Genomic DNA, 23,805 nt, shown 5'->3' with positions numbered 1-23,805 from the left:
TGTGATGATTCTAGTGATTTTAGGTTTTTTTTGTTTGTGTATCTGTCATTGTTACATTTCAAATCAACAAGTAATTTATAAAAACTGGGTTTAAAAAAACAAGTATATTCATTTAATAAATGAGGAGAGAGAATAGCGTTTGCTCACAAACATTATTTTACATTTAATGCGGTTAAACTTATTTAATGAATATTAATTCACCACCTAGGGTTTTTTCACATTTACTGTTTGCTAAATGTTATTGTCGTAAATCAAAATATTGTACAACCTAACCTCTAAAATGTTTTCACCCAATATTTCAAAGTGCTTTAACTCTGGTAGTAAACGGTTTTCAAATTATTCTAAACTTTATTTCAGTAAACTTAACTATTCAAAAGATGTGAAGTCAAAGATTTTTGTGAATCAAACCCAGAACACCTCAAAAAAGATAGGTTCTTTTGGATGGTTCTTGTTGGTCATAAAGACCTAATTTCCCGTATTTGTTAACTAACGTTGGGAATTTTAGATCGTGCCAGCATCTACTTTTGGTTTAGGGACCTGGCAAGTCCAGAGAAAAAAATGGAAAGAAGATCTAATAGCTAAGCTAAGAGATCTCACACAAGCTGACCCAGTTATGCTGCCAGAAAAGTTTGTTTCATTAATTCGCTTTATTTACTCATGGACTACATTTTTATAGTTTAGATCAGTTGGAAAGTTTAGAATATAGACCTGTTCACGTCCGTGGCGAGTTTTTACATGAAAAGGAATTATATTTGGGACCTAGAACTTTAATTTTAAAAGGAGATTCAGCCACCAAAAGTCAACTGATGTCGACATCGTCAAAACAAAATCAAGGCTATTTAGTGATCACTCCTTTTAAACTAGCAAACAGAAAGTATAGATTGCTTTTTATAAATTCTGCTTAAATTCAACTTGAATTTTAGTGAAACAATTTTAATAAATCGCGGATGGGTTCCTGCAAAGTGTAAGAATCCCTCAAGTAGACAACAAGGTCAACAAAAAGGTGTTGTTGATGTTATTGGAGTAGTGCGCTTACATGAAAGTAGGCCCAACTTTACACCCAAAAATCAACAACAAAGTAACCAATGGTTTTACAGGTGTGTTGAGATTTTAAAATTAGAAGTAGACATTTTTTTAATTTCAGGGATTTACATCAGATGGCAATGGTAACGGGCGCCGTACCTGTCTTGTTGGAAGCAACAAATGATTTTGATGTAAAAGGAGGCCCCATAGGAGGCCAGACTAGAATTTCTTTACGCAATGAACACTTGTCTTATATTTTTACGTGGTATAGTTTAAGTGGCATAACTAGTTACTTATGGTACAAACAAATCCTTAAAGGAGGAAGATTGTAAAAAAATAACTTACAGTTAATAAAATTTATTCTCCTACTTTTGTACCATATAAATAACAATACATTTCAGCATATCATTAACACATGAATGTCATATAAATCTTTCATAAAAAGAGGGAAGAAATTCAACAGTCTATTATTAAACATGTGGATATTTGAATAAACATCTTTGGCAAACATTTGTCTAATTTGTTCTCACATTAGTAACAATGTGTACGGCATAAAGCATCCATATGGACAGAATATTTTCTTTAAAATTTTTCAAATAGGACCATTCTATATGTAAACATGCATAGAAAAATCTGTTGCCACAATATTGCTCATGGTTAGAAATTTGGCACTCCATTAACCCATTTGGTTTTAAACTATCTTCTACAAATATACTTGTTCTAAATTTATAAATAAGCTAACTTTTAAAATAATTACATGTTTTGCAACAACTATTTAAGGTTTCTTCACAATTTTGCTAGTAGCTATGTGCACAATTTTATGATCTCATGTGCTATTCTATGAAAATTTTGCACTGTACTCAGCAGAAATATTAACCACTATGTTAATGTACAGTGCGATGGTCTAAATTAGAAACCTCGTCTGTTCTACAAAAATCAAAAGTACAATGTGGCAACAAATTTCAGATAACAGTGATAATTCATGGGTTGATATAAATTTGCATTACAATAGAATCATAGTAACAAAGCTCCTTTACAATATTTAGTCATTTTGCCGATGGAGAAATGTTACTGTGAAGTAATCACATTTTTTTTTTATAAAAATAGAGAGCATTCTTCAAACATATCAAATGCTTCCTTCAATAAAAAATTAGATATCAGGTAGAAAAGTCGGTATAATACTGATATTTAATTCTTTAGACATCCAAATTTGCCACATCCAATAACATGCAAAAGCTGCTGAGCAGATGGAAACCTTTTTTACAAAGAGGGAATACCAAAATTTACATAAACAAGAATCTGGTTTCCTTCTGCAGCGCGACTTCATTTTCACTGTAGTCAATACAAAAGAATAAAACAATACAAACATGGATTAAGTTAAGCCATGCGAATAAAAAGTTACTTGTTACGTGCATAAGAAATAAAAATATTCGTTCATTCGAGTAATTTCAGTCATTTATAATATTCGTATTTCTCATACAGATGACATGCAAAAGTAATTAAAAGTAATGATTAAATACATCAATTATTCAATAATATAAAAATATATAAAAAATTTAAAGTATATAAAAGAATATGTATATGTATAATTTGTTTTAGGCTTTCTTCTATATTACATGGGTACATGCTCCAATGGCAGTCAATACAAATAAAATATTGAGATATGGGGTTTTTAATGTTTTTCTTTCACCTAGTGTAAATTTACTTCTTCTTCTTTCCAGAAGAATTGCTTTTGAAATTATTATTAATACCATTAGTTGCATGAGGTACGTTCCCATTGGCCATTCTGTAACAATTAACTGAGCAAATTCAAGACAGATTTAATTCGTTTTACCTATGTTCGACGCGGGGCACTGCAGCTCTTTGATCATCCATTCTCCCAGACTGGAATCTCATGATCAACGAAAAGAAATCTTCATCTGGTACAGTAGCTCCACTTTTTTTGGCATTCGCTGGTGGTGGGTCAGCTTCTACATCCACAGCCGGTACTGGTAAAGGCGACCTTTGATCCTCCAATCTAGAACTCTGACACCTAACCAACTGATCGAGAAAATTATCATCCGGTACACTATTATTTCTAGACTCCGCCAGTCTCTGAAGAGACGACGATTGCAACCCTGGAAGATGAGGGAGAGCCACTCTTTGTTCGTCCATTCTTTTGCTTTGCATCCCCGCGATCATGTCTATAAGATCATCGGGACCTTCAAGTAATTACCATAAACACCAGAAAACAAATTCACAATAATTACCTTCGTTGCGCGGAATATTAACTACGTTCGTATTTTCCTTATTATCAACAGTCAGAGAACAGCGTTGGTCATCCATACGTTTGGATTGGAATCGAGACAACAAGTCGAAGAAAGAATCGTCATCTTCATTTTTGGTCGGCGACGGTGCTTTCATTGGAGGAAGGGTAAGGCCAGGTCTTTGTTTACCGTCAGGAGTCAACTAAAGAAATAAATTCAAACTTACTTGCACTGAGCGATACAACCAACTCGTGGATGTACTCGAAACAAGTGAATAAAAATATGTACAGATAATTTTGTCCAGTACCTTGCCTTGACGTCAAATGTTTAAGTTTGTAATTCTTGCCGCAATGTGTATAACTTGATTACTAAGAAGCGTTGTAAAAATCACTGTTTGGTTCTTCTTGAGTGCAATTTTTGTATTCGTTTATCTTATTGCTATATTTACAAGCTTTAGGCTGGCAGTTGTCCAAATTGAAAAAATATTGAACTGTATTTTTTATTATACTGAATGTATTTTAAAATTATGGTACATATTTACAATAATTAGTACTAATCCGAATGTAAACAAACGAGGGAACCTCCGATTAACTTTGTGGCACGAAAACATGTCTGACAACAATTGTGTACATTATAAATAAAGATAGACCATGTCAATAGGAACTGTACCCAATAATTTTTTCGTTTGAAAATGTGTACCCACATGCGTCCTTGATGCCACGAGATATTTAGGAATTCAGTTAGACAATTCAAATGGAAATTTCCTGGTAAAAAAAAAGGGAAAAAATGTTTATATTTACAGGGTTTAGTGGTTTTTGTTTATAAATTGATAACCCTAATCGTATCAATATTGAAGGGCCTGACGTGGGATTATAATAACAATAAACAAATATGAATTTCTCGATGACGTCGTTCTCAAGTCAAAACAATCAAAATTACTATTCATGTGCACCTTTTCAAGATTGAATTAATCGTGCCACCAAACAGCGCAAATTGGTGCCCGCATAATTTTACTGTTTACTTTCACCGAAGGTCTTGGTTTTTTTTTAAATTAAACACACAAAAACACAGAAGATACGTTAGTGCATACATTTCACATAATGGAAGCTTATTATCACAGCAAAAAATGCCAATCAAAACACACAATTACAGCTTAAAGGCAAGCAAACATAGACAAAAGAAAATAAACTTACGTTCGTTTCAACGCCAGTTTTAAAAATAAAAACAAAAAAAGCCGCTACCTTAATAAGACTAAGCTGTTCCATGCTTTCTCGTCTCACCCTGTGTATCCTTTGGTGAGTCACATCGTTAATTTGTGGTTCTTTAGGTGAGGTACTTTTGGAAGATGATGTGTCACATAACGATTCTGGACTTTCTGGCAGATTCAAAATTTTTCTTAAATCTGCCACGTTCATCTTCGCAGTCGCTTCTCCCATTGGATCCCCTAGCTAAAACAACACAACAACGTCTTACGCAACTAAATACTGCCTTAAACAATACTTAGTGTTGTGCAAATAAATTAGTGATTACTATTCCGTTCAAACATAACGGCATAAACCATAAATAAAGAAATTAACACCGACGGAACGTGTTAGTTTAGTTTGAAAATAAGTTATACCTCTTTGCTGATTTCCAAGTGCTTCTTCGCAAATTGTAGAGCTTTTTCGTGATTGCCCAGAGATGCATGTGCGTTTCCTAATGACCAACAAGCTCTAGCTTCACCTATGCGATCGACGAGGTTTTGCGCAATCAAAAGATGTCGTAAATGATATTCTATGGCAGTTTCGTAATCCCGTAATAAAGTATAAGTATTGCCCAAACTATAACAGGCTTGAGCTTCCACCGCATGATCACCCAGTTCTTGCGCGAGAGCCAATGTTCGTCTGAAATGTGAATTGTGGAGACGTGACAAAAATACAAATTCAGGAATCCATCAGTGGATAGTAATATAAAGACAAAACTAATATTGCTATAGAACTTAATTTAATAACAAACTAAAAGTAGATCCGAAGTTTTCTCATTTCTTGCTGAATAAAAGGAATAACCAAATAAAGAAATAATTTAATTTTCATGCCATTTCTTTCAAACTTACGGAAACGTAATGCTAATACTATATTACTTTTTTGTATGTTTTTATAAATTGGCTTACTTGTAATGATGAGCCGCTTCTTCAAACTGCCCCATAAAAATATGTGAGTTTCCTAAGTTACTGTGGGCTCTCCTCTCTGCAGCTTTGTCCCCAAACTGTCTTGCTATAGACAGTCTTTCTTCATGGTAGTGTATGGCTTGAGCAAAATCTCCCAACAAATAAAATGTATTACCCAAATTACCACACGCTCTTCCTTGTGCTGCAACATCGCCTAACTCTTTCATCAAAGTTAAATTTTCCCTGTAAACAAACTGAGTCATGAAAAGTAATTTATTAGGGAGATTTAGAAATACTTGTCAAAGACGTGTGCATAGAAATGCACATATTATTTCATAACTGTTTAAATTAATAACAGATTAGTAATAAATTCTATGCGGTGGTTATAAGACACGTGCTTGTTAATAAAGATGTGTCTAGCTATCGAGCAAATGCATTAAAATTCTGACTTCATTGCTTTACGTCTGAAATAATCACAAATGCACATGCAAGAATAAGTTGAAATTATTCTTCTTTTTTATGGGAACAATCAAAAATAATTTACATCTTCTGACTAATATTTAAAAATCTTTAATTAGATAAGAAATTATTTAAAGTTGCATAACTTACTCATAATAACTGACGGCTTCTTGGAGGCAACCTTTCACATCATCAGAAAAGTCCCCTGGGTCCTTATGTCCCACCCGTCCAATGTGTTTCCCCTTAGCATGAAACACATTTCCTAAATTGTATAAAGCTCGCCCTTCACTTAATCTATCGCCTAACTCTCTCGAAAGCTCTAGATGCCGTTTACAGCACACTACAGCTTCGTCAAATCTACCCATTACCTTAAGAGTATTACCCAGGTTTCCTGATGATTTAGCTTCACCCAATTTATCACCCATTGTTCTAAAGAAATGATATTATCAACTGTTTCCGTTACACTTACAAATATCAGTACCTTGCTAAAGTTAGGTCATGTTTGTGATATTGCATAGCTTTCCCATAATCTCCAAGATAAAAATATGCGTTTCCCAACTGACTATAAATGGCACTTAAAGTTCGTAAATCGTCTGTTCCAGCTTGGATAGCAGCTTGAAAAAACGCTACTCCAGCTCTACAATCTCCTGCCTTGCAGAGACGTTCACCTTCCAAGGCGAGTTCCAAGCACATATTACTGGAACCATCATAATCCTTAAAAACATAATAAAGCGTGAAATTAGTTACAAAATGAAGCAATTATTTGTTAAGTGACTAGACAATTCCAAGAATGCAGATTTCTCAATAACAATTTCAAATTTAAAAGGAAAACAACACACCTGTGCTTCAATTGTTAGATTCTCCGCACTTGCACTCAGTGACATTTTGTGTTAAATAAAATAATTTAATTATTTAAAGCAATTAAAAGCACTTAAGTTATGAATCACTCATTTATTCTCTCATCATTCGGAAAACACAACCATAAAAGAGTTTGTGATGTCAAACCCAACACAACCATCAACACTCCTTTTCCTGCAACTGTCACTTTTATCGTTCAACCTGGGGAATTTTTAGTTTACCCTTAATTGTAAGCCAGTTTGACGCCAAGCGCGCATTTCAAATCAAACGCTAAATAAAAAAAACACGATTTTTTATTAAACAGAGCTTGGAAGTTCATTAAATAAAGTCGCGTTACAACCAGTAGCTTCTTTTTCAAAAAGGACGTCGATTTTTTTCTTGAAATCCTGAGGAATTACGAAATCGTGATAGAACTGTTCCTCGTTTTGCAACAGTGCCCATCTTTGTGCAATTTTCAGTTTGAGGCTTTTCCGAAAAACCATACAATGTAAGTGTGCTAATTTCTCATACTTAATCCGAGAAAGTCCAATTTTGGCTAGAATGAAACGCCAAGACTTCATGATTTTTGCATTCGCCCCCACATGCTTTGAATCAGGAGTGATAATCACAAGAATTCCCTCAGGAGTCAATAAATTGTATGCTTTGGAACAACACAAGAGTCTTTGAGTTGGATCAGGGAAGTACTCCAACAACAAACTAAAAACAACCACATCAAAAGAGTCTAGTGGTAACTCACAGATTTCTGTGTTAGTATTCACTACTAAATCACAAGAGTGGATCTTTACATTTAAAAAATCACATTTATAAACATCACTGGTCGCGGGCGCAATATCTATAGGGAGGACCTCAAAACTGGGATACTTTTTAAATGGGTTGTAACAACTTCCTACATCTAGAAGTTTATACAAAGTTTTCTTTGTCTCTTCATGTGTGGGAACTTCTAAGTTTATTTTACTAGCAATTTCTATTTCACGTTGCCTCTGCCTCAAAAGCTCGCTTGAGAAGTAGAATTGGCAAAAGTCATGGACCCATTCAACTCTTGAGGTGGCTTTTGTTGATTTGTAGTTGTTTTCCCAGTGATTTGCGGCGAGATCGTGCATTGCTGTCGCATATTTCTTTAAACTTTCTGCATCTTCACAATGATTTTTCCAGGCTTGATCAGGCCCTAGAACTTTAGAGTCTTGTCGTAACTTTTCATGGATGTTTTTAACAAACTCTGAAGACGCCAAGTGCTTAGATGTCGCCATTTCTTACTAATAAATTACCGAGCTAGTTTGAGGTTAGAAACCTAATGCTTCAGCTGAAGGGTATGTAAATTAAACACTTTAATATAATAAAGATCGTTTATTTAAAGAATTTATAATTATTCTTGTTTCTTTGCCTTCTGTTTTTTAGCAGGTAAAGGTTTCTGTGACCTGAGGACAGCACTGGCTCTGCGAAGGGCAGCCTGAAAAATTCATATTAGCTTCATTTTTACTTTTTGATTACCACACTCACTTTAGTCAAATCCGTGCGGTATTTGTTAGCTTTAAGGAGCCTCTCCAACTTAGCTAAGGATCTTCTGGGTCCAGATTTCATGGTTCTCTTGACAGTTCCTTGCCTTGGTTTATTCTGTTTGTTGGCTTTTTTGTACACAACAGTGAAGCCTTTCTTGTCAGGTGCATCCACAATGCCAACAGTTTTCTTGTGAACTAAACCATTGTATCTGTATGAACTCAAGTTGGTCAAATTGTTGGGTTCCTGAAATGCAATTTGAGTTCAAATCTACTTCAAAACACAAAAAAAATAGTTTCATTTAAAAATCCTCAGTTTTGCAGAAGTTATCGTCATAACTTTCGGAGATCTTGGTGGTAAAAATCATCATAAATATCTCTTTAAACTAAAAACCTTAAACAATACGTACTTACAGTACTGAAAGGCTTGTTAATATTGCGCTTCTTGGCAAGAAACGCGTTGTTGTTGCGAATGATGCTCCAGACCAAATGGGCCGACATTGCTAATTCTAAAACAAAAACAAAATTACTATCAAAATTAGGAAAATTACAGGCACAAATGTCGGAAATCCACGTGTTTCCATTCGAACCAATTTGACCAATCAAGTACTCAAGTTTTCATTATTAAAACAACGTGCTACTTAATTTCGCACTAAATACAATTAATTCGTTAAACTAGATTTGAATATTGCTTTATTTGATCAAAAATAATTCGCAACAGCACTAACCTTCGATTAACAAACTTCGGAAAAGAGAGAAATGGCGGACTTGACGTTTGAAATCGGAAACGCTTGCTACACTAGCGACCTCTGTAACAGCGGGAAATTCAAATTTAAATCCCCAGGTTTGAAATCACAGAACAATTTGAAGAAATAAACTTTATTATTAATTTCGGACGGACTATAGCTTCAGATTAACAAATCGTCAGACGAATCACTAGTTAAAGAATTTTCCGGTGGTGCTCGGCAAAATGGGCAGTAACCTTTTTGTAACAGCTGTAATTCAAAATCATCAACGTGGAATGCCTGAAAACACGTTATTTAATGTTAGATTAGCCAGAACGCCTTAATTACCTTAAAACATGAGTAACACATTGTAATTTGAAGTTCCGGCAAGAGGTTTTTAAAGAATTGATACCTCAAGGGTGGATTCCATTTACAAATTAGTACAGAGGTACTGTCCATGGACAACAAAGTTTTTCTGTTTACAATTACAGGTGCAAAACTCCCGTCGCCATCGCCGGCCTAAAGTAAAAAACGGTTAACGAACATTTATGGCATTGGATAAAAACTAGTTATGAAATTGACAAAAAAGTCATTTTTTTCAACAGCATCATGAATTTTTACGATACGCCTCGTTTAATTATGGGGTATTAAAAAATTGATTTGACAAAAACAATCTCAAATTTGGGATAGCTAGACAGTCTATTTATGGCGGTGTTTTTAGTCTGGATTAGCCGACGTGCCCTGAATTTTATAGAGCTGCGAGAATGAATAAATCTCGAAGTTACACAATGCTAATTTGATAATAAAAAACCTCAAAGCAAGCTAATCTGGCGGCGAACGGATCCTTTTCCTCATCGTCAACATCTAGTTGTAATGTCTGATGACTATCAGACACTTCTGTCCTCCAATTCTCTCCTTTCGACGTATCATTAGGTGGCGTTTCAATTAGTCTGACGGCTTCTACATCTGTTATGTCTTCAGATAAAACGAATTCCACCAGTGGCAGTATTTCTTAAAATCACAGTGAAATAAAAACGTACTAATCACCCGAAAAACTTACCAAAACTCACGTACGAATATACAAATTTTTGACCACAATTCACGCATCGATTGCTGACACTGGCCAAGGGATTGTAAGTGGAGCAACGATAACACATAGGAAGGAGTTCTTCAGGGTCACTATAGGGGCGAGCTTTCGCTGCTATGCTTGCAATTTCAACTTGTTCTTGGAATTTCTGCGGGATACGGAGAGTCTGGATTCTATCAAAAATTTGTTTGGCGAATTTATTTGCGCCTAGTTTTCGGGCCTGTTTTGATAAAGAATATAAAATCGCACTGGATTCAAGCTTAAGGAAAAAACGAGTTCGTTGATATTCCGATTTCAAGACAGTAAAAAGGATACAATAATGAAACTCCTTTGGGACGGTGGCTGTTACTGGTTTCACTCATTAGAAATCGCGCGATGTTAAAAAGGGCTTCAGGCATGTAAGATGTGAATGGTTCCTCCAAGTATCTGTGAACTGCCTGAAAAGCGTAGTAAACACCCGCTAAACGTTCGTTTATTTCGCAATTTTCCAAAAACTCGTTCTTATTGTCCAAGCTGAAAATTAACAAGGACATGAAAACTCAAACTCAATTATTAGAGTTACTTTTCCTTAGCCAGATCTAGGAATTGCCTTGACACAATCCAGTGATAATACCCAGCGTCTTGAAACCTACATTCAGTTATCGCATTGTCTATAAGCTGTTGTAGGACTTTGAACGCCTCTTCCGGTTTTCCAGCCTTATAAAACGCTGCAAAAGTTACAATTAACACTTTTCTAAAAATCTTTAAAACCCACCTTTCTGGGCTTGGACGAACTTGTCATTTTCGGCCAGCCAGTGAGCGTACGGAACATACACTAAAGCTTTATACTGAGGCTGAGTTTGAACCAACGTGAATGCCTGCGTCCATTCTTTGGCTTCCACGTGTAATTGCAAGACAGCAGCTGAATCGCCCAGTCTACGGTAGATTTCCGCAGCAAATGATGCTTGATTCAATGATTTTAAATGTTCTGCGACTGACAATAAAGCAGATCTGTCGGTTTTTTCGAGTCTTCTGCCCAACTCAATCAATCTAACGAAATATAAATTAGAACTAAATTTCAAAGAATGAGAATAATTACTGATCAGCCCAGCCCTTCTCTCCGTAAATGTCTATAGCTGCTTGAGTGTCGCCAACTGAAAGGTACATTTCTGCGGCCGCTTTGTGTTCATTTATATTTTTCGCCCAATCGGCTTTCTGGCGGATTAAATCATTGTTGTCACTGGAGCCTAAATACTCCTAAAGAAAAACACCAATAAAATTACGGGTATTTCATGCTATTTTTAACACACTTGTGCCAAATCAAACATTCGCAGGTCGGTGTACATGGTGAGAGCTTTATGTTCTTGACCAGCTTTTTGGTACAATCTCGCTGCCTCCTTCAACCGTCCCCTGTGGGCATAAATATCGCCAATCATAGCTTCTCGATTTGTTCCACCCTTCTTTTCTTGTTCCTACAATAAAAAATTAGACAAATTACACAAGAAATTGCTCGTACTTGTAAATCTTGAATGAGCTCCAAGTATGAAAAGTCTTGTAGTTTAATAAACGCCAAGCGAGCTATTTCAAATTCTAGGACTTCTAATGCTGCGTGACCAAGTTCTTCCCAGTCTCCATCAGTTACACCTTGAAAAAGCCTTTAAACTAATATAAATTCTCATTGGGGACGAACCTAAACATGCAACTTTGTAAGCTTCACGGAACATTTTCTTGTCAATATATTGGTACATTGGAGCACTTAACGGCAACTCCAGTGTCACCATAGCTGATCCGTTTAAACAAAAAACTTTTGCGCCCGATAAACCCACGACAAATCCCGTCATTTTTTGACGATGAGCCGGGAAATCGAGCACTTTGATAGCCAACGAACCATTCCCACTAAAAGCAATCATGTCTTCATATAAGTTGTTAAAAGCGACGCTGTTAGTGCTAGGCTCTTGGTAATACAAATCGCCGTTTTTTGTATGAAAAACTTGTAATAGTCCAGTCTCGTCAACAACGGCCAGTCTTTCCTTCTTTTGACTCAAATCCAGACATCGAATACCGTCATTTACTGTGACCTTAAGTAATGGGTGAATGTTATCGAGATGAACTTCCCAGACCTTTAAAAACAATGTGAGAATTCGGATGAAAGTTAATTTTATTACGCACTTGTCCATTCTTCAGGCCTAAAATTAAGCCTTCTTTACCAGGAGGTCCTCCTATGATTTTAATGTAGCGAATGGGGCTGTCGAAGTTCCATTCTCTCTCATTTTGACCGGAGAAGAACATGCTTTGTAGTTTTTTTTCTTGACATACAACCAAATGCTCACTACACACTACCAAAAGACTGCAATCCAATTTTTGGGTGATTTTTTCTTTGGCTCTGTAGTGCATGTCGTTGGCGTCGTTAGAGTAGAGCTCGTAGATAATCACTCTTTCTGGTAGTTGCACCTAAATATCGTAACTTCATGTAATTGAGTAAAAATGAGATTTTTTATCGCGAATCCGAAAGTGTACTTGACTGCAATGCAATGCACAATGCAGTTGTGAATTCGTGAATCATTTTATGCAGGGGCTTGGTGGTTTTTCAATTGCAATGAAATAAATTTGGACACTGGAATACGCTTGAAGCGCTCGCTCAGTTTAGAGTTTGTTGGCACGAAGCCAAATAAAGGGCCAAGAGCAATACATAAATGAAATACCAACTAAATTTCAATGTAATTTTAGCGTTTAAATCACAGTTTGGGACAGCTCTATAAATTGGTAAAATGACTTACAGCTAATCTATGTTTGAAAATCGCAATTTTCTTAATCAGATCCCTGCACTTAATGCGAACTTTCTGCTCCGTGATAAGATGTTGGATAATAACATCTGTCATGTTCTCTCTAAATGCGTATCTTTCTTTGTACAATCCATGAACGGTGTTAAAAATTAATTGATAGTAAGCAATAGTTCCATCTTGGCACCCCATTACCTACAAAACACGTCATTGAAAATGTGTATCAAGTGCTTTTTTTTCAACTTACAACAAAATTACCATTTGGATGGGCTGCACAACACCAGACCCAGGCGTTCTGTTGGTCTCCTATCATATCAAGTTTAATACCATCTCTAGTATACATGATACATGCTTTGTTTACTCCACTAATTAAAATGTATTCTCCTTTTGGGAAGTAAGACACTTTTAGAGGTTCAAATCCGATGTTTCTTTCCTTTCCTACTAGTTTACCTCCCAACGTATAAAATGATAATGTTTTATTCCAGTCAGTGACGCAGAGCATGTCTGTTTGGTCATCTTTATAAGTGCTCCAAGAGAGAGCCCAAATCGCAGGATTCTGAGGACGTTCAATTCTCCCTTTTTCCTCTCCTAGTTTGTTTCTTATTGATATAATTCCATTGTTTAGGCCCAAGGCTAAGTATTGCCCATCATTAGTCCAAGAGCAAGCATTAATTTTCACATTGGTTTTATGCTTTTGAACTGCTTTCTGTTCTGAGCTCCAGAACGCAAAATCTGTTAAGGCACAAGAAGCCAATTGGTGTGATAATGGATTGAATAAAAGACATTGGACTGAATCACTGTGACTATACTTTAATAGTCCTTCCAGTTTACTGGACCAGATAATTACTGTTTTGTCTGCACTTCCACTTGCAAACTTAAGACCATTTTTCGCGTATGAAACACAATGAACTTTGTCTTTATGGCCTTTTAAAGTTTGAATCAAGCTACCATCACATGTATCATAAACTAAAACATGATTACCACTTGCCACAATCAATTGGGTACCTTCTGGGTTGAAACATAAGTCGTAAATACTGCAAATGGGTTATAAAATCATATTGCCGACAAATAATGGAAAACGTGAGAAATTTGCACTTACGTTTGTCCTTTTTTATCATTGTCTTGAACTTTGTCGGCCCATTTTGGTATTGTACGCATTTTGGAAGGTACGTTTTGGTTTCTACACTTTCATAATTAGATAATTCGGTTATAAAACAAACCAAAAGAAGAAAATGAGTAGTTTTAGATTCAGAACAATGACGTTTAAAATAAGTTTGTACACAGTTACCAAGGCGACACTGACGCAACTGACGCAGAATGACAGAAGAGTTGTGCGTGCTTATGCAACACAACGTACAAGTGCGCAATTTTCTGCCATAACCATTTAAATTGGTGCAGTTTTTTTTTATTTTTTTAAATTAACATTTTTAATAAATTATTTTAAAATCTCCCGATTGTGAAATTAGGTGGTACCTCATTTCACTATAATTTTTTCTATTCGACAATTTCAAATACTAGTAATTAAAAATAAAAAAAATATTGAAGTCGTAATAATGCAAGAAATTTCGTGTCATTAAATAAAAACAGCTCATGCAAAAAATTCAGTAAAAAAGCTGTACCCAGACAGGTCAATTTAATTTTCATTCAAGTTACGATTGCATGTCACGTAGTAATGGAAAAATTACATTTAAATACTAGGTAGTATTATGTAGTATCATTACATCTTGCATTATATTCCTCATTTTCTTTTAATATCAGCTCGAGTACTGACTAGGAATCAATATTAATTTAGTTTGGTGGTTATCTCTGAGGGAGTTCAATCAATATTTTATATTCAGTTCACCACAGAAAAGATAATTTCCAACAATTAATACGTCCATACGTGCCGCAAATATTGAGATTCCGAACAGCATTTGTTTGATGATAGGTCTTAAATCTTAACATTTTCGACACAATAGTGATTTTTTTCTGAAGAATTTCCGCTGAAATTCCAGTCTTTTTGTCACCGTAACGAATGCACAAGATTATCTGCTAGTTCTTTTGTAGTAAGAAAAATCTACTTTAAAATTCAAGCAGCAGTTTACTTAAATTTTCAATGTAGCCACTCCATCGTTGTGGTTTACACAACATTTAGCACATTTATTATAAGATTCTGTCACTTACCCCAACCTTATCTAATTCTTTTTGTTACTGGAGCAGCCTCACACGTTTATTGTTAGTTTTTGAGTTAGAGCAACGAGAAGCAAATAAACGAAAAAGCTTTGATTTATGTACGCACAAATAAAAATTTGTACAATAATTGGTAGTTCCAGTTTTCGTAATGAAACGAACTTTACAGCTATACACTGTTCCACAAATGTAAAATCTGGGATATAAAAATTATGTCTCTACTTGAATAAATTTCTGTTTGATGTATTTCAACGAATATGTATAACTAATTTGTTATCAAGCAGTTAAATAGGTCAACAGTTTATCAGTTTGTCTCAGAATTAAAAAGAAATTTAAATCCAGCGCCGGTATATCGAGCAATCGTAAATACAGTAATTTGAACCAAGCACGTTATACTATGAATATTCATGTACCTATTTTGAATTTATGTACGATTTTTAGTTGCGAAACACGTTCCCATAAGTATGGGTTTAATAACAATCACATAGAAAGAATGTCATATTCCAACCGGAAAGTCGAAATTAAAAATTTTAAATAGAAACGATTTACCAGAAAATTTCAATTTAACGGTCAGAGTTGAAAGCAATCATTTGCGGCAGCTTTATAGGTGTGGAAAAGTGGTTTAGATTTTTAGTTTGGGGGAAATATGAACCAACATTTTCAATTTATTCCGTCTGTTTATAATTCTAGTATTTGATTTAATTAAAAAGTCTCCGACGACATCGTCCCGGGTCAATGAAATTTAAATGCGTACACATGCTTGATGACTTGAAGGTTAAAGTTTTTCACGAAGATGGTATGCAGATAATTTTCCTTTTTAGCATTTCTAACATTTGGAATTTCTTTTTGCAAACAAGACAAAGCTAAATGCGGTAAATGATGAATAGATATAATTGATGGAGTTTGTCGTGAAACTTTTCGGAGGGTATCCAGGTATATTTAGATACATACATACAAAAATTTGGAAGGAAATGGATTACAGGGTATTTTGTACAATAAAAATTACTTTAGCACTTTAGCTACTTTTATGGAAGCTTTTTGTAAGCTTGTTCTCAATTTTTTTTCAGGAATAGATTTTTTTGACCTTCCTTGAATGCCGCTCTTTGGTGATCAATAGCTATAAAATCAATGCATAAGTTAACTAAAATTATCAGGTCCTTAAATATTGGTATTTAGATCAATTTGAACTGATTTAGGATTGATTTACACAATAATTTAATGGAAATTAAGTTAATCTCGCAGCTAATTTGAGGATTGCTGACATCAAATTGGCGGCAAAGCAGTTATATACAATGTATAATAATACATACATGTCACTTTAACACAATATTAAATATTTAATCTGAATTAAGGTTTAATTTAGCTTGTCTAAAAACATTAATATTGTACATTGTTTTAGGAAATGATATAACCTGATTTATTACTTTGAAATATCTGTTTTCATTTCACTTTCAATTTCGTGTTTTAGTCCCGTTTCTGGAATGCAGCCTTCAAAAATTTAGTGATTTTTTTAGTTTTAGTGCCTACCACGCCTACTGAAAAAATGTTTATTTACCATAAAATAATTCCTCCTACCTGATGCCCCGCTTCCATCAGGTTCTACTAATTAATTTTTATTGCAGAATATTACCCAACGAAATATTTAGAAGGCAGTATAAATGGCCATCGACTAGACAAGTTTTTCTCATTAATTGTGATCACAACCCAATTAGACTAGGCATTGCAAGTTATTACTGATTTTATTGATGTCAGAAATCTTGAATTTCGTTGGCACTAACATGTACGAGAAGTATTTTTATTGACGATTTTAATCAATAATAATAAACATAACATGCAAATACTATTCGCACTAATTTTTTACCATGACTGGTCATATTTCAGACGGGGGCGCGTGTTGGAAATTTTACTAACCTTATGGTAAGCGAATAGCTCACATTATCGCTTTCCACCTCGTAACACATTCAACATTTGGTCAACAGATGGGTATTTTAATTTTCGTTGAGGGGGTAGAAAGTATATTGAATGAATTTACCTGCAGGTATAAGGGCAACAATAAAATTAACCATCCAAGTCCGGAATAAGTTTCTTTCCGTGAAATATCTAGATCTATAACTGTCAGGATGAGAAATTTACGCGACATTCGTTAGAAATAAGGCAGTTTCGCCTCGAACGAAATTTGTTGTACCTGAAAACCAGACACAGCCATTATAGAGCATGTCAAGCGTGATATAATAAGATTATTATAATGGTTTACTAGGTTTCGTTGGAAGGCTGCCGTTCTTTCGCGTCTGAATGGGGATGTGGAATTGAACGTGTAGCGTGTAACGCAAATTCTCCCCTTTAAAATTGAAAAATATCACCAGAGGGCAGTTATCGAGAAATGCCTGGCAATGCGGAAAATTCATAATTGGATCCTTGAGGAAAGTGACAAACTACTTTTCCGAGAATAAGGAAACTTAGCGAGCAACAAATGAAATATGCATCACATTGTTGATCGAGTTAATAATTGCGTGGAATTACACATTATCATTAGAATCTATTCTTCCGCAAAGTGGTTGACATAATTAGTTCCAACCCTCGTGATAGCTGGGGCTTTGTAATAACCTCTAACATAAATCCAGCGAAATGTATCAAGTTAAGTGGAAACTCAGGTTAGAGATTCACCAACGATTGAGCTTAATAAATTTAATCATCGCCCTTTATTTGAAAATGTCCACGTCGTAAACATGCTCCGTGACTTTTTGCTTGTAAAACGACCCTTAATAAAAGTAATTTTAATTTTTGCCAACAGCAGATATGCTACGGACCCCCGAGGTGTTAAATATATCCTCTGAAATTGAGTTAGAACATATTTTGGTGGCTTGGATGATTCTTGATGGGGATTTAATAGAATATCGTGAATTTGGGAGCAATTTTACCTGAGGGTTTACTAATTTCGTTTCCACATTGTGTTCAGCTGTAACTATGACAGCTGGAAAGCAGAACGAAGGGATCTGACGATAAACTGCAACAGCGGTAAGCTAAGAGAGTCTGACGCGTGCCACTTGCCTGATGCTTTTAAAATGTTGCTTCGAATTTGGGTTTTCGTTGTTTTTGCTGTCTGGTGGGCTTTGATTTATTTTTAAAAATACATGAACTAGAATGGGAAAACCTAATAGGGATAAGTTTGTAGTATCGGTTTTGGCAGACACAGAATTTTTCAATCAATGTTTAGAATGATTTTTCACAGTCCAGATGGCTAATTTTTGGACGGCAACTTTGTGAAAATTTGTTTTATTTACAATTTGTTAATCTTTAGTTAATGACCTGTTCGTACTGCTGATGTGCTTCCAATACGAGCATGTCACACCACTGTAAACAACGCTGTGGCTTTAAAACTGGTCGGAAGTTAAAAATTCACAAGAGAGGAATAAAAAGTATTTATTTATTTATTTATTTCCAGCTGTAATTTTGTTTGTTCGAATGAATAAATATTGGCATTAATATTGAGTTATTTGGAATAAATCACTCTTAAAATAACAAAGTATTTTGGCATGCACATTTAGAGATCATAACTTGAGGAATTATACCTAACACTGCAGTTTTTCTATTGACTTTTGTCCTCGTAGCGAGATAAAGTCTAAATTGCAAAATAAAGATTATATTTTTGATATCAGTTTCTCTCTGATGCTATTTATCTAATGGTCGGCGTCAAAGCGGTCTTTCAATTTTGAAATTTATCGGTAGCTTTGTGTGTCTTTATGGCAGTTTGTGGTTAAACTATATGAAAAGATGTCAGAATTGACATGATTTTCACGACTTCATGACAATTTTCAAATGTCAAAGTAGAATTTAAATTAGTAAATTGTAGCGATTTCACTTCAAGAATAACTGCTCTGGATATTGATATTTCACAAAGTGCGGTTTTTTCCTTTTTTAATTTTTATCATTTGGTCGTTTATAATTACTTGATTACCGTGACTATATTTTGCTGCCACCACCTCCATTAGAGTTTAACTTAATTAACAAATTATAACGATACATATGCGATTATGCATATGTACTAATGCATTTATCTGGAAATAGAGCTGAGGTTAAAATCAATTTGACTGAATTCATAACATTCCTACACAACCTACATAGTTCAGAGTTTATTCTAAAGTTATTAGTTTTGGATATCCTAGTCAGCCTGTGTAGTTGTTAAAATTAATTAGCAAATAGAATAAACTTCTAATCTACGTACTCTGCCAGTGTTCGATTAATGTTCCTATTTTGAAGGTTTCTCGACAATATTTTACGAGGGTGCGGTGGTTCAAATATTAACGGCAATTGGTTTTTTAATAAGGATGAATGGGACTTCTGTGTCGCTCAGCTATCTTTCATGTGCCAACTACATTTCAACAGTCTTGTAACCAAGTCAAGTTTTTAGTGGCTGCAAATATTTTATCAGATACAATTTATGTGCGACTGCATAATCCATTTCGGAATGGATGCCTGTTAGTCCAACAAGTCTACCGTTGGGGCAAACACATTCAAGGGATATAACAAAATTGGGAATGAGCGCGCAACGGACGTTCGCGATAAGCATTATTGGGGAAAATCGAGACTAGAAATCGATGAGGATCAACTTCATTCAAAAAATCAGACTTTGGAAGCGTCCTGTAGAAAGCGGACGTAGAATCAACTAAATACTGTAATCCCTAATTTTAATTTGCAAATAACTTTCAAGATTCACCGAAAATCAGACTAACTGACTCACGCCACGTTCAAAGATTTTCTACAGAACGACCAAAAAAAGCTCCGTGAATGTGTCGAAACTGTTCAGGCAATAAAAAAAAAATTGAAGATACAAGTATATCTACTCTCTCAATTCATAGATCAAAACAGTCAATTTGAAAAACATACTTGTTTGTTCTGAAGTGGGATTTTTTTTATAATATTGTAGGTTATAGAGAACACCTGTATCCCTGATCTTTATTTATGACAGGATGCAATCAACAGCTGCTTTTACCTCACCAATTCAAAGAACTAAACGTGAATATTTTTGACGTCCTGACTTTCTCCAAGGTAAAATTGCATGCAAAAATTTCGAAAAAGCTTGTAATTATTACATTTAATTGAAATAAGTGGTACCGTGAAAATAACTCCAAATATAAGAATCTGGGTAAAATCACTGTGCTGGTTAACTTTAGTGAACGTGACAGTTTCATTTTTTGTTGCCATCTTTATGTTACATAAGTTCCACATAATTACCGCCTGCTTGCAGCCTTGAGAGGTCAAGCAAGTAGACACTTATTAACATTGACAAAACAGTTCCGTTTTTTGAACACGACAACCGCCTAGTGACCACGAAAACCACAAATCGTGGCATCAACGATGTTCTGTCAGTTCTCATTTTTAATGCAGGAACAAAGCAGATGCTCAACATCTTTCCAAATTATCCATTTGGAAGAAGTGACCGCTGCCGTGCGTCTGCCATGTTTTGACCCAATACACAGAAAATTGTTCCCTTCTCTTTCCTAACAATCTGAAATTCGAATACCGGGAGATGAGGCCGGTGTTACCTGAGGAAAGGTGTTCATGGACGTAAAGCAGCTGCCGCACGTGTGCATCATGTTAATGATGAAGCGGAGCCCACAGGGAAACCTCTAAGCGCCTGATCAATTAAATGATATTGGTTTTATTAGTGGAGGAAGATAACACAAATGCGGGTTAATAAAACCGATGGAGCTTTTGCATGGTAGAGATCGATGGTCAGGTGCTTCACTGTAAAGTCATCGCTTTTATATAGTTGAATAATTTATTATTCTGTTTGATTTATAAAAATCCCCAAAGTCCCCAAACTCTTCCTGCAAGCGAACTGTCAAATTCAATAAACTGGGAGGGAGACCCCAGAGAGAATCCTCAATTTAATTTTCGATTTTCAAAAATTGGAGCTCGTAATTACATACTTCAGTTTATAAATTATAATTTAAAGGTTAGCCCGCATTAATTTTCATAAAAGTTTCTAAATTTAAGTAACGATTTTCCTACCGTCAATTATTTTAATGGATTTCTTAGTGTGATTTTGCGTTTTGTATTTAAAAGGGGTAACAAAAGTGATTGTATATGTGCATTAAGTGTATTACTCAAGGTAATGATTTCCTTTTTAAAGAATGTTTATGGTAACTGAAACCGTTTAACGTCTACAGTGATCATTATGTTAATAGCGCGTGTTCTTCGAAGGGAAGAAATTTCCTTGGGGTAAAAATGTAAATGCACACTCCTGTTCATTACAACATTCTTAGGGCACCTAAGAATTTTTAATTCCAAGCAAAATTAATAAAAACACAATTAACTAATTAAGCAGACAAAAACGACCGACATTAAATGATTCATTTACTGTTTATCTTGCTAGGTAAGTTTTATAAAATTCACCTCTGAAGGAACTCACAGAATTTGTTAATTTCAGCTGTTCATCAAACTGGTTTTATTCTGTCCAACAAACGCAATGAAAATCCAGGATTCAAATTGAATTCCAGCTTGATTTTTTGTATTGTATTTTTCCATATTCGCGTTTAAATGAAGAAAGTCGTTTCGGTGCGTCAATTTTGACTCGTCCTGCTGGTTTCATGCAAATTACTTTTCGTCATTATTACGGAATAACGGATCTTTGTGAGTAAGATTCTTATCGGATTTTTGACTACAAGTGTGTTAAGATGAAAGATTCGACTAATTAAAAAATCAAAGTTTTTATGTGCGTTTTTACATCAGTTGCCATCATTTAGAGTTTTAACGTGTTACATTAATCAGGGCCATTCTAGCAATTATTTGATTAGAACACTCGTGTTGGATTGTGTAACTAGAGTTGAAAAGCAGTATTTAACACACGAGGAAAACAATAGACATGTAGTTAGTTTAGTTTTACAAACTTGTGAACTATATTATCATTTCCCCCATGTTATGTTTAAAACAACAATTTAGTTACGTTTTGTGGGATTTGGAGTAGAAATAACTTTAAAATGCACATAACTGTTCTAGCGTGGAATCGATAAAATTTGAAAACAAACAAAAATGTATTTGTATTTAAATTTTCTAACTGTAAACATGTCCATAAACCCATTCCAAAGTTTTGCATCTAGGACCGCAGGGAACGGTACATTTTGCACTATTGTTCGAATTTCATTTCAAAAATTCGCTGTTCAATTTTCCGAAAACAATAAGAAAATAATGCGTATATTATTCAAACAGACCGTGAAAAATGAGATTACAAACGAGTTAAGAGAACTGCCGTTTCAAAGATGCTAATAAATTTGAAATATCTTGTTTCACACCAATTTATTAATTCTTACATGTACCTACTGTATCTACCTACAAGTAGGAGCGATGGGAAATCTTGACCAAAATTTGGAACTGCGAAAATGTGTTGTCCATAGTGTGCAAATTTTTTTAATGGAAAGCTTCCTTCTAACTGTAATTATTTTGCTCGTTATTAGTAATCGTTCATTCATCTTAGAATTTTCATAGGTCATGAATAGCAAGTGAAATCTATGATCTATGCAAATGAAAATTCGTATTTTCGTACAATAGTTTCTTTTCTACATGTTAAGCTCAACTTATAAGTAATTGATACTTATCGTACAAGATGTGAGTGAGGAGTTGTGTTCATTATCACCCGATTAATGGATTTGCTTTTTTGTGCAGCTGAAGTAGATATTAAAATTTAACATTTATTAGCAACATTCCGGAAGTTCGAGGACCGCAGAGCAACCAAAAAAACGTTGAATTTTTTAATGAAGGCACGCACCTGCCATACACCTGCACGCTCCGTTTTGCAACTGTCAAATTAATAGTTCTTGTAGTAATAGGATTGGGCGCTTTGTTATAATGACATTCGATGTTTTAGCCCAGAGATATTGCAAATATTTTATGGTTATATCAGTTTTTAATGTTTACGAGTGTACATTTGCTGGAATATAGGGAGCAATAACAATAACAGAGGAAAATGTAAAGTCATATAAAGGTAGGGTAGATGAGTCTGTCTAATTTGCATTGCTTTAAATTGATGGTAAGAGTGATAACAAGCTGCGTTAAAAAATGCGTTTTGTGTAAGCGTTACCGTGTCCACATTATACAACAGTCTACATGCGCAACGATGCACAACAACTGTTCATTGCCAAGGACGCAGTAAAAACCCACTGAAAATTCTAATTTTGTTATTGAAATATGACTTTTAAATGAAGAGCCGAAAAAGTTAAATAATTGGGTTTGTTTACATTTTTAAACGATGCCGAAAACTGAAAAATAAAAAGTGGAGTCTTGGATAATTGCGTTTTTCAAGTTCTCGTTATTTTAAAAACATGTCAGCTTTCTGTTTTCTGTTCAAACAGGTGTACTAAAGACAGAAATTATAAACTTATCCCTACTTTACCTTTTCCAAGTATTTATTGAATCAATTATCGTTTTTCTTTTCAGTTTTTAAAGCGACAGATGTGGACAAGTTTTGTTAAAACACTAGAAGTTCCATTTTTTTACAAAGCAATGCCATTCTCTTTTAGCGTAGATTTTTCCCTTGAGAATAATAATCGATTTATCGCGACTAGAAAATTTGAGTGACATTTTTGGGCCGCAGATTTTAATAGCAGGTTAGATAAGGCATGCGTTGCGAGCATGTTAGAATCAGTGGCCAGTTTTAAGAGGATTGTTGAAGGATTTTGAAAAATCGAAATGGAATTTTTTAGCTCATCTCGTTGAGCCCAAATTTTAGCCACACCATGGAATTCAACATATGATAATATGATGAGAGAAACCAGGAAGCTAATATAAAATCCTCCTAATTGAAAATATTGATTATAAAGAAACTAAAGACTTCTTTTTATCTC

General features: G+C 34.7%; 5 protein-coding genes across 8 annotated transcripts; 1 reads left to right on the top strand and 4 right to left on the bottom strand.

Annotated features, from left to right (window-relative positions):
• Positions 1 to 4: 4 nt before the first annotated feature.
• Surf1 (surfeit locus protein 1) lies at positions 5 to 1,391 on the top strand. 2 transcript variants are annotated; one of them, XM_088030115.1, is made up of 5 exons: positions 5 to 454; positions 506 to 627; positions 677 to 874; positions 924 to 1,097; positions 1,145 to 1,391. In XM_088030115.1, the coding sequence occupies exons 1-5, from the start codon at positions 281 to 283 to the stop codon at positions 1,353 to 1,355; spliced, it is 879 nt and encodes a 292-aa protein (XP_087886241.1). In that variant the 5' UTR covers positions 5 to 280; the 3' UTR covers positions 1,356 to 1,391. The 2 variants fall into 2 exon arrangements, with proteins under 2 accessions (XP_087886241.1, XP_087886242.1); XM_088030116.1 differs by having other exon boundaries at positions 357 to 450.
• pins (G-protein-signaling modulator pins) lies at positions 1,365 to 6,954 on the bottom strand. Of its 3 annotated transcripts, XM_088030113.1 has the most exons (10): positions 6,714 to 6,954; positions 6,356 to 6,588; positions 6,243 to 6,303; positions 6,025 to 6,116; positions 5,419 to 5,658; positions 4,888 to 5,152; positions 4,511 to 4,717; positions 3,273 to 3,471; positions 2,858 to 3,224; positions 1,365 to 2,809 (listed from the first exon to the last, which is right to left on the bottom strand). In XM_088030113.1, the coding sequence occupies exons 1-10, from the start codon at positions 6,756 to 6,758 to the stop codon at positions 2,725 to 2,727; spliced, it is 1,794 nt and encodes a 597-aa protein (XP_087886239.1). In that variant the 5' UTR covers positions 6,759 to 6,954; the 3' UTR covers positions 1,365 to 2,724. The 3 variants fall into 3 exon arrangements, with proteins under 3 accessions (XP_087886239.1, XP_087886236.1, XP_087886238.1); XM_088030110.1 differs by having other exon boundaries at positions 6,025 to 6,303; positions 6,714 to 6,953; XM_088030112.1 differs by having other exon boundaries at positions 4,550 to 4,717; positions 6,025 to 6,303; positions 6,714 to 6,953.
• Positions 6,955 to 7,351: 397 nt separating this feature from the next.
• On the bottom strand, positions 7,352 to 8,050 carry Samtor (S-adenosylmethionine sensor upstream of TORC1). The gene is made up of 2 exons (XM_088030114.1): positions 7,518 to 8,050; positions 7,352 to 7,428 (listed from the first exon to the last, which is right to left on the bottom strand). Exons 1-2 carry the CDS (start codon positions 7,977 to 7,979, stop codon positions 7,405 to 7,407), a joined length of 486 nt encoding a protein of 161 aa, XP_087886240.1. The 5' UTR covers positions 7,980 to 8,050; the 3' UTR covers positions 7,352 to 7,404.
• Positions 8,051 to 8,056: 6 nt separating this feature from the next.
• On the bottom strand, positions 8,057 to 9,033 carry RpL28 (ribosomal protein L28). Its single transcript, XM_088030117.1, has 4 exons — positions 8,954 to 9,033; positions 8,640 to 8,734; positions 8,230 to 8,472; positions 8,057 to 8,179 (listed from the first exon to the last, which is right to left on the bottom strand). The coding sequence occupies exons 2-4, from the start codon at positions 8,724 to 8,726 to the stop codon at positions 8,096 to 8,098; spliced, it is 414 nt and encodes a 137-aa protein (XP_087886243.1). The 5' UTR covers positions 8,727 to 8,734; positions 8,954 to 9,033; the 3' UTR covers positions 8,057 to 8,095.
• Positions 9,034 to 9,088: 55 nt separating this feature from the next.
• On the bottom strand, positions 9,089 to 14,193 carry Oseg1 (intraflagellar transport protein Oseg1). The gene is made up of 15 exons (XM_088030109.1): positions 13,896 to 14,193; positions 13,044 to 13,830; positions 12,794 to 12,991; positions 12,186 to 12,467; positions 11,707 to 12,136; positions 11,533 to 11,660; positions 11,327 to 11,488; positions 11,116 to 11,273; positions 10,792 to 11,066; positions 10,600 to 10,744; positions 10,353 to 10,550; positions 10,011 to 10,285; positions 9,762 to 9,961; positions 9,299 to 9,469; positions 9,089 to 9,250 (listed from the first exon to the last, which is right to left on the bottom strand). The coding sequence occupies exons 1-15, from the start codon at positions 13,952 to 13,954 to the stop codon at positions 9,134 to 9,136; spliced, it is 3,585 nt and encodes a 1,194-aa protein (XP_087886235.1). The 5' UTR covers positions 13,955 to 14,193; the 3' UTR covers positions 9,089 to 9,133.
• Positions 14,194 to 23,805: the final 9,612 nt, after the last annotated feature.

This window comes from Gnatocerus cornutus, chromosome 2 (genome assembly GCF_029298725.1).
Source record: "Gnatocerus cornutus isolate USDA-ARS CGAHR chromosome 2, icGnaCorn1.1, whole genome shotgun sequence".
NCBI lineage: Eukaryota > Metazoa > Arthropoda > Insecta > Coleoptera > Tenebrionidae > Gnatocerus > Gnatocerus cornutus.
This window is presented reverse-complemented; position numbering and strand designations above follow the sequence as displayed.

Bases quoted from the DNA above. Each gene is read 5' to 3' on its own strand.
- RpL28 (XM_088030117.1), bottom strand. From the start codon at position 8,726: ATGTCGGCCCATTTGGTCTGGAGCATCATTCGCAACAACAACGCGTTT. The intron at 8,473-8,639 runs GTAAGTACGTAT...ATTGCATTTCAG, and splicing joins TTAACAAGCCTTTCAGTACT to GAACCCAACAATTTGACCAA. The intron at 8,180-8,229 runs GTGAGTGTGGTA...TGAATTTTTCAG, and splicing joins ACCGCACGGATTTGACTAAA to GCTGCCCTTCGCAGAGCCAG.
- pins (XM_088030110.1), bottom strand. From the start codon at position 6,758: ATGTCACTGAGTGCAAGTGCGGAGAATCTAACAATTGAAGCACAG. The intron at 5,659-6,024 runs GTAAGTTATGCA...GTTTGTTTACAG, and splicing joins GAAGCCGTCAGTTATTATGA to GGAAAATTTAACTTTGATGA. The intron at 3,225-3,272 runs GTAATTATTGTG...AATTACTTGAAG, and splicing joins TAATATTCCGCGCAACGAAG to GTCCCGATGATCTTATAGAC.
- Oseg1 (XM_088030109.1), bottom strand. From the start codon at position 13,954: ATGCGTACAATACCAAAATGGGCCGACAAAGTTCAAGACAATGATAAA. The intron at 11,067-11,115 runs GTAATTATTCTC...ATATTTCGTTAG, and splicing joins GAGAAGGGCTGGGCTGATCA to ATTGATTGAGTTGGGCAGAA. The intron at 9,470-9,761 runs GTTTTTTATTAT...TTTTTACTTTAG, and splicing joins CCAGATTAGCTTGCTTTGAG to GCCGGCGATGGCGACGGGAG.
- Samtor (XM_088030114.1), bottom strand. From the start codon at position 7,979: ATGGCGACATCTAAGCACTTGGCGTCTTCAGAGTTTGTTAAAAACATC. The intron at 7,429-7,517 runs GTAAAGATCCAC...GGTTGTTTTTAG, and splicing joins ATAAATGTGATTTTTTAAAT to TTTGTTGTTGGAGTACTTCC.
- Surf1 (XM_088030115.1), top strand. From the start codon at position 281: ATGTTTTCACCCAATATTTCAAAGTGCTTTAACTCTGGTAGTAAACGG. The intron at 455-505 runs GTCATAAAGACC...TGGGAATTTTAG, and splicing joins CTTTTGGATGGTTCTTGTTG to ATCGTGCCAGCATCTACTTT. The intron at 875-923 runs GTATAGATTGCT...CTTGAATTTTAG, and splicing joins TTTAAACTAGCAAACAGAAA to TGAAACAATTTTAATAAATC.